The 9,316-nt window shown below is 38.8% G+C and overlaps 1 protein-coding gene across 1 annotated transcript; it reads right to left on the reverse strand.

The window, feature by feature from the left end:
• Positions 1-4,185: 4,185 nt before the first annotated feature.
• Positions 4,186-6,439, reverse strand: LOC103473974 (E3 ubiquitin/ISG15 ligase TRIM25-like). The gene has a single exon (XM_081613989.1). The coding sequence runs from the start codon at positions 6,272-6,274 to the stop codon at positions 4,601-4,603; it is 1,674 nt and encodes a 557-aa protein (XP_081470115.1). The 5' UTR covers positions 6,275-6,439; the 3' UTR covers positions 4,186-4,600.
• Positions 6,440-9,316: the final 2,877 nt, after the last annotated feature.

Here is a 9,316-nt window from a genome sequence, read left to right on the forward strand (position 1 = left end):
TCTGTAGTTTTCGGTGTACTTCTAAATCTGCTCCTTGTGTGATAATGCCATGGATTATAAGGTTTTACATCACACATCAGAAAACAGATTGGGTACTTTCTTAAACATTACATCATGATTATCATTTTTTTATTGTTTGCAATTTTAACAAAAATAGTAAAAGGTTATTAAGGTACCTAAAAATTCATACATTTTAGGTACTTAAAAATTATGCCTAAAAATTACATGAAAAGTACCTTAAAGGTGCCTAAAAGACAGACTTCTGCATATAAATCAGTTTTATTTTGTAATCAGGTTGCTGCGGGTTGCAGACTTCTGCCAGGTCCCTCTTGAAAATGAGATCTGGATCCCAGCAGGGTTTACCAGTGAAATAAAGTTAAAAAAGGCATTTTTTATTAGACTAAAATGTACACTGAGATGTAATTTAAAACATACTGAAATTAATAATTTAAAGTAGTGTTAAGTGAATTTTAAAAAAATCTATTTTGAGCATATATTTTAAAATATACACAAAATATATTTTAAATATACTTGAGCAAGTGTATGTTTACACTTGGGTAAATATATATTTTGTTCACTTAAAGTATACTTTTATTTAATATATTTATTAAAAGTGTATTTTGGTACAATTATGTTTGTGTGTTTAAAGTTCTAATTTTGAAATTGGTACAAGTATACTTCAGATATATTTAAAGGTAGTACACTTAATACTTAGTATACTTATAATGTACTTTCACAAATATAAATATGTTTGAAATATACTAAAGTATACTTTTTTTCACCTAGGAATATTGAGCATCTTTTCACACTGATCAGTACATCCAGGATTCTTTGTTTTTGTGTTTCTCTGTAATCCGTCATGATGGATTCGGTTCTTTTAACCCACATACGCAGAACACAACTCTGAAGACAAGTGCAAGTAAAAAGGTTAATTACAAAACCAGGTACAACAGAACGTTCTGAGGGGATGGATCTGGACCTGGTCAGCGGGAGTGCTGGATATCTGAACACAAAGAGGTTGGGTAAGGTGAGTTCAGGTGCTGTGGGAATTTGTCGTCTTGAAGTAACTACAGTCTTATTTGTAGATGGATGAACTGGACCGGGGGAGGCTATTGTGGTTCCGGGGCTGGAGGTGAGGAGAGGCGGAGGATAAGTGGAGGAACTTGTTCTCCTTGGATCCAGGAGGGAGCTGCCGACCGGGAGCTTTGATGAAGGTTTGTAAAAGCGAGGAGGTTCTGGAACTGGGGCCACCAATGGGTAATCTCCACGGGGCCTCGAGGGTTTGGACCAGGCTGCCGATAATTCTGGCAGAACAGGAGCCAAAGGCTTCATGGAGGAACAACCATTCCTGGCTATCACTCTGGCCCTGGAGTGTCGGCTGCTCCCTCCAGATAAACTCCTGCAAACGACGGTAAGTGGCAGCAGGTGTGCAGGTAGGGAGCCACAGGCTGCGCCCTCCAGGAACAGCCCCAGGAAGCTCTCTGGTGGAGAAAACTGGAAAACACCAGCCAGCCTTCCTCACATCCCAACACAATCAACATCACAGATTTTGTGGTGCTAATTTAGAAATATTTGTAAGGAATTTTTACAATATTTGCACTAATATATGATGTTAAGTGTGATCTTTTATTCATTGCTCCAGCGGCCTTGGACTATAACTTGACATTCAGTAAGGCTGAGACAGCAGTCACTTGAACCCAAATGTTCTTGGCCAATTTTGAGAAAAAAAAATTGATACATTCAGAATAAATGGGGGGATCTGTTAATTTTTGTGTGAATTTTTCAGTTGTTTGTGAAAAACTGGGAGGCCTATTGCTATAATTTGGAGTCCAGCCGACACTGGCGGCACCCAGATTCTTGGAGCCTCGTGATTTCTAGAAACTGAGGTTTTACAGAGTTTCAAACTTTTCTTCGCACCAGCCTTGTTGAGTCCACCTTCATCAAACATTGTCTCTTTTGCTTAGGAAGTATTTTGCTTGGGGAGGTTTTGTGCAGTCAAACCCTCATCCACCTACAAACCTTGTTCTCGGTTCGGTTGAAGAGAAATCTGGTGTTGTTTGAATGCATATGTGAATACCAGGCAGACCAGAGACCACTGCAGAAGCAGGAGACGGACAAACAGAAATAAGAATACAGGTAAATAGAGAAAAAATAAATAAATATTGCACAAAAACATGATCAATTACATTCCTCATCAAACACATAAACAGATATTGACACCAGAAAGCAAATAACCAAGCAAAAAAGTAAGACAAGCTTTTTGTTTAAGTTTCCAGAACTCGGCAGATTCTCCAAGCCAAACTCCAGCCAGTAGCGGCGCAGTGGATCTGGACTCTGTGAAGGAGAGTCATGGTTTCAGAGACACCTTTTTCACTGGGACAGGGGTTAAAGGTTATTGTGGTATCAGGGGTTAGAGCTGCTGCTGACTGACTCACCTGTTATTAAGTGTGGTAAAAGGAACACAAGTTAAATACGTTGGTATTTTTTCCTTAACTTATTAAATGCTACTGAAAAGGAGACAAACTGTAGCTAAGCTAACTATGCTAAATGGTTGATAATTTCACACAGTCTACCCTCCTCTTGGAGAACAGCTGGGTTACAAATTGACAGTATTTTCTTTCTCTCGTGTGAAAATCTGACCTTATATATTTCCGTGGCAGCATAATAACTGCCTCAGTTGTTCTTCTCTTGTTCTGACTACTACTGAACACCATTAAGTTAAGCAGGAAATATTTCATGCAAAACCAGGGGGGTTCAGTGAAAATATGGATGTGTGCTTTTTGCTGAGGGAGGGCTAACATTTCATTTTTAATGCTAAAAGTCATATTAAAATCATGATATGATTAAATTTGCAATTGACAGGGCCCCATTTTTTCTATTTCTGTGAAGAAAAAAATATCTATATTTTTATGAGGGCTCCTCTAGCGCAGCGTCCCCCTCTAGCCCAGTGTCCCTCTAGCACAGCGTCCCCCTCTAGCGCAGCGTCCCTCTAGTGCAGCATCCCCCTATAGTGCAGCGTCCTTCTAGTGCAACGCCCCCCTCTAGCGCAGCGTCCCTGTCTAGCGCAGCGTCCCTCTAATGCAGCGTCCCCCTCTAGCGCAGCGTCCCTCTAGTGCAACGTCCCCCTATTGCGCAGCGTCCTTCTAGTGCAACGTCCACCTCTAGCGCAGCGTCTCTCTAGTGCAGCGTCCCCCTCTAGTGCAGCGTCCCCCTGTAGCGGAGCGTCCCTCTAGTGCAGCGTCCCTCTAGTGCAACGTCCCTCTCATGCAGCGTCCCCCTCTAGAGCAGCACTCATCTAGCGCAGCGTCCCTCTAGTGCAGTGTCCGCCTCTAGGGCTGCGTCCCTCTAGTGCAGTGTCCCCCTCTAGTGCAGTGTCCCTGTAGTGTAGCGTCTCGCTCTAATGCAGCGACCCTATAGCACAGTGCCCCCATGTGTCAGGGCTAAGAGGCTGCAGCAATCAGCTTCCAGCTTCAGCAGGTTCCGCCCAGAATCAGTGTGTGTTTGAGACCAGGAAGAGGAGCGCTCTGAGAGCAGTAATAGTTTAAGCTGAATCATCTTCACAGCGGTTTTCAGTTCAAAATAACCGACTGAGTCTCTAAACTCAGGTTGCTAACATGTTAGCTCTCCACAGCTTCAGGAAATAAAATGAAAGAATCGTTCCTGCTGAAGAAACTAGATGTGTTTGGTGGTTCAGGGAAAATATGCCTCCTGTTTCCTAACTGCTCTATAATAATAGCAGAGTCCAATGTTTGCATCGTGTTCATATCAGTTTGTAATCTGACATTTTGTAAAGCTGTAAGACTTAACAAAACAGCATTTAGTAGTTCTACTGCCACCTCTATTTTTGCATTTAGTTTTCAGAGAATCATTTAATTCAAGGTCTAACATCTTACCTGTTCGTCTGGGTTTTATGACACGTTTTCTACTTTTCTCACAGTCAGTTTTTAAGCTCAATTTTCCAAATGTTAACAGTGGAGGAGCTTTAAGCTCCTCTTCATTTCTGCTGGCAGGATCTTTCTGTTTTGGTGGATGCAGAGTGTTGTTGATGAATGAAGATGAAACCAAACATCTGATGTTTTTCAGTAGCAAATAAGAAATTCTGGAAGAAAAGTTTCTGCACAATAGACAACCAAACATTCAATTTATCACAATAATGTTTAGAAAGCTTTCAACATTTCTCTGTAATCAAGTGTTTTTATTGAAAGTGTCCAAAGAGATAAAAAACAGACATTTATTTTCTGATCTAAATCTAAAAATATGAGAAGAAAACAGCATCAGTTCTGACTTGATGTTTAACGTTTTCTGGATCACAATATAGAAAACAGAATCAAGTTCAGATCACTTTGATCTAAACTGATTTAACAACAAATAAAACATTGAAATACATGGATAAAAACATTAAAAGAAAACCTTTAGAGTCCAGAGAAGTTTTGCTTTTAATGAAATATTTCTGTCCTCAGAATAAAAGAAATCATCAGCAGTGATTTCCTTTATGGCTCCTGTAACACAAAGAACTAAACTGGAAAAATAAAGAAGATCAGAACAGCAGAGACACCAGAACCATGAACCCTGATCAAGAACCTGAGAGATAAGAGGAAATCTATCTGGGTTTACAGAACTCTGCTGAGGATCCAGAACCAACATAAACTCCAGCCAGTATAGGTTCAGTGAATCTGGTCTGGACTCTGTGGAGGAGAGTCATGGTTTCAGAGATGTTGTAGAAGGACAGAATACCTGCTCTGCGATCCAGGTACACTCCGACTCTGGAGGGAACTGGACCTGAGATGGAGGTCAAGATGTTGTTGTGTCTAAATCCATAACCACTTTGAGAACAAATTAATGCCCAAGATTTATCATTATATCCAAAAAAACATTCCCTCCCACCTCCTACTCTGCTGACACTCTTGTATGCGACTGATACATAAACTGTTCCTCTCCACTCCACCTCCCAGTAACAACGTCCAGTCAGACTCTCTCTACTCAGAACCTGATAATAAAAAGTAAATCTGTCTGGATGACTAGAATAAGACTGAGCCTTATACATTCCTGTCACCGTCCTGTTCCCCTCTGATAGTAGCAGCCATGTGCTTGCTGTGTTTGGATCCAGAGTGATTTCACATGAATATCTTAAGAATCCAGCTCTACTCTCTGGTTCTGGTTCTGGTTCTGACAGTAGAACATCCACCTCAGTGACCTTCAGTGAGATGTTTGTCCATGAGTCTCTCAGGACGTCCTGTAGTTTGTCTCTGAGCTCTGACACAGCTGCTGTCACGTCCTCAAAGTGTCCCAGAGGACGGATGTTGATGCTGGATGAGTGTGTCGACTCACTGAGTGCTGGCAGTGAGGGGTAGTTGAGGAGAAACTGGTTGTGATCCTCTGTGTGTGAGAGCTGCTCCAGCTCAGCATCTTTCCTCTTCAGCTCAGTGATCTTCTGCTCCAGCTTCTCCTGAACATCTTTGACTCGACTCACTTCAGTTTCCTGCTGGGATCTGATCTGCTGCTTCACCTCAGAGCTTCTTTTCTGGAGGAGACGGATCAGCTGGGTGAAGATCTTCTCACTGTCCTCCACTGTTTTATCAGCAGAGCGATTGATGGCCTCCACCTCCTGCTGAAGCAGCTTCACATCTTTCTCCTGGTCCTGGATTCTCTGCTGGATGTTTCCTCGTCTCTCCTCCAGCTCTCTTTTCCTCTCAGTACTTTCTGCTGCAGCTGACACTGTTTCATGGCCTTTATGTTCATCCACGCAGCAGAGATAACAGATACGCCTCTGATCAGTGCGGCAGAACATCTTCATCACCTCATCATGCTTAGAGCAGATGTTCTCCTGGAGGTTCTTAGACGGCTCCACCAGCTTGTGTTTCTTTAATGGAGCCACATCATAATGAGGCTGAAGGTGTTTCTCACAGAAAGAGGCCAGACAGACTAAACAGGACTTGATGGCTTTCAGTTTTCTTCCTGTGCAGGAATCACAGGCCACATCTTCAGGTCCAGCATTACAGTGGTCAGCAGGAGCAGCTTGGAGTCCAGTCTTCTTCAGCTGCTCCACTAAAGCTGCTAGCATGGTGTTTTTCTGCAGGTCAGGCCTCTGTGTGAAGGTTTTCCTGCACTGAGGACAGTGGTAGTTTTCCTTTTTCTCACCATCTTCCCAGAAGTTTTTAATGCAGTTCATACAGTAGCTGTGTCCACAAGGAGTCGTCACCGGATCCTTCAGTAGATCCACACAGATGGAACAGGAGAAAGTCTCTCGATCCAGCTGAACTGCCTGCTGCTCCATTTCTGCTCTCAGTAGCACTGACTGTTAGTTTCATTTCCTGAGAACAGAAACAAGCTGGAGCTGTGATCCACCAATCACATGTCAGGGCAAAGAGGCTGCAGCCAATCAGCTTCCAGCTTCAGCAGGTTCCACCCACACTCAGTGTGTGTTTGAGACCAGGAAGAGGAGCGCTCTGAGAGCTGTAATAGTTTAACCTGAATCATCTTCACAGCAGTTTTCTGCTCAAAATAACCGACTGAGACTCTAAACTCAGGTTGCTAACATGTTAGCTCTCCACAGCTTCAGGAAATAAAATGAAAGAATCGTTCCTGCTGAAGAAACTAGACGTGTTTGGTGGTTCAGGGAAAAAATGCCTCCTGTTTCCTAACTGCTCTATAATGACAACAGAGTCCAATGTTTGCATCGTGTTCATATCAGTTTGTAATCCGTCTTTTTATAAAGCTGTAAAACTTTAACCAAACAGTATTTAGAAGTTCTACTGCCAGCTCTATTTCTGCGTTTAGTTTTCAGAGAATCATTTAATTCAAGGTCCAACATCTGACCAGTTCTTCTGGGTTTTATGACACGTCTCCAACTTTTCTCACAGGTTTAAAGCTCAATTGTCAAATTGTTGACAATTTTGCAGGCGCCTCCTGTAGAAAAAAAATCAAAAGATTCCTGACTTTTTTTGGGGAATTTCAAATTTAATCTAAAGAAAGTCACAATTTTGTCTTTTTCTTTCCAGAATGTGAGATTTAGTTTGGGGAAAAAAAATTATTTGAATTATAACTTTTTTCTTCAAGAATTTGAAATTATTATTTTTTTTTAAAAGAGTCAATATTTTGAATACTGAATAAAGAAGTTTAGACTTCTCCCCCTCATAATCCTGCTTTTAATCTGGAATATAAATATCAGATTATTCCTTTTCTTTCAGCCCTAATCCTCTTCCATACTTTTCACCAGATTTTAAAGAATCCAAACAATTTTTCTGTCCTTTTCCAAGCTAAATATTCTAAGAATTTTCCTTCTTCGAAATAAAATAAACACATGGAAATGTAACTCTTGATGGTTGGAAATATTTACACAAACTGACCACTAGGGGTCACAATACTATCATAAACCTTGTACATAACTTCTTCGAAAGAAAATTCATTAGTTTGGCATTTATAAAATAACAAAAAGTTAATTTAAACATTAAAAGTATCAAGTTAATTCAGACTTCAGAAAAATATGTTGTAGTTGATTCCAATTCGTCACTGATGTATTTTATTCAGCAGCTGCTGTTGAATGATGAAGGATTTACGACAAGCTGGATCTGTAAACAGGACAGCACCGCCCCCTAGTGGAAACCTGTAATATCTCTGGATTCCTCTAAACACGTTGAGATGCCACACGATTAGAGTTACTTGCTTATATTTAATTCAAGTTTGAATTAAGCTATTTGGGAAATTAATTTATTGTTATTTTAGTTTTACAAATAAAAATCTGAATAAGATTTGATGTAATTACAGTTCCAAGACCCTGGGGTGTGTCTGTACCAACTTTACACTTCTTGAAACTGAGGTTTTGCTCTTTATTTATTTATTAATTATTATTATTATTATTATTATTATTATTATTATTATTATTATTATTATTATTTATTTTATAAAAAAATAAAAATCTTTCACAGATTCTCAATTGGATTTAGGGCTGGACTTTGACTGTACCGTTCCAACACATGGATACACATTGACCTAAATCATTACAGTGGGTCAATGGCTCTGACTTGTTGTTTTGAACAACATTATACTTAGTAACAATTAATTAACCAATGACTAATCATTGATGATGTCATTTTGTTCCCATTGCCAGAAGACCTTCTTATAGTTTTTTAAACTTTGACTATAGGTCAGTTTAATTATGTAATAAAAATGTACCTAGCAAATTTTAGAACAGATTTGTAAAAAGAGGAAACAACTTAACCTGAATTTAGATTTTCTTAATATTTAGACTCATTACAGCAGCTGTGGAAATCATTTTAACAATCCTGAATGTGAAATAAATCAATCCAAATGTTTCTTCATCTTACAGAAATGTGAAAGTCATGATGATGAAGGAATATGGAAATGAATGAGCTAATTTTTTTGTTGTGTCATTTTTGCATATTTGAAATCATGGCTGAAAAAAAGCGTTTCTTATCAGTTGATATAGATTATTATTGATTAGCTTTTTGTTTTAAATATCTGAAATACAACATGTGGCGTAACTTTTCTTGTTTTCACTGCACTTTGTTTAGTTTTAAACAGTTATGAAGCACAGTGTTGAAACCTTAAAAAGTGCTGCTGACAAGATGTTGCTAAGTAACCAAAAAGTGAGTGAGTTGCCAGGCAACCAAAGAGCAACTGAGAGTTAGCTGATTTCACAAACTTTGCTCCAGTGAATATTTTATTTATTGAATATTGACTATTCTATCAGATGTATCATCTACTGAGATATATAAAGCTATTGATTAATTTGAAATATATTTAACATACTTAATTTCCCTCTGGAATAAATAAAGTATTTTTGAATTGAATTTTGAATTGTCTTCTGAGTTAAATATCTAATATTCCCTTCATGTATTTACAGGTCAACTATATGTTTATACCTTTTCCTTTATGATTTCCTTTAGTTGTTAAATTAATTATTCATATAGAATTATTTAATTAAAAAAAGAAATTAAATAATTAAAATTAAATAAAATTTCCTTCACAATGAATGAAGTATTTTTAAATTGAATTGAACTGAATCTCTGACGGCAGTTGGTAGAATCAACAAACTCACTCTTTGGTTACCTAGCAACTCACTCACTCTTTGGTTACCTAGCAACAACTTGAGTAACTTGCGCAGCAGCAGTTTAAGGTTTTTGCTTTATAACTTCTTAAAATTAAACTTCATGCTTGAAATAAACAGCAGCAGCTTGAAGTGAAAACTGTATGTGAAACAAGAAAGGTCACTCCACGTTTGGCAGTATTTCAAATATTAAAAAAAAAATACTAATCAATAATCGACTGATATGAATCAAATACGTCGTCACTAATG

The sequence above is a fragment of the Poecilia reticulata genome, chromosome 12 (genome assembly GCF_904066995.2).
Source record: "Poecilia reticulata chromosome 12, P_reticulata-male-v2, whole genome shotgun sequence".
In the NCBI taxonomy this organism is placed as follows: Eukaryota; Metazoa; Chordata; class Actinopteri; order Cyprinodontiformes; family Poeciliidae; genus Poecilia; species Poecilia reticulata.

Excerpts from the sequence above, each read along its gene's own strand:
- LOC103473974 (XM_081613989.1), bottom strand. The coding sequence starts at position 6,274 with ATGGAGCAGCAGGCAGTTCAGCTGGATCGAGAGACTTTCTCCTGTTCC.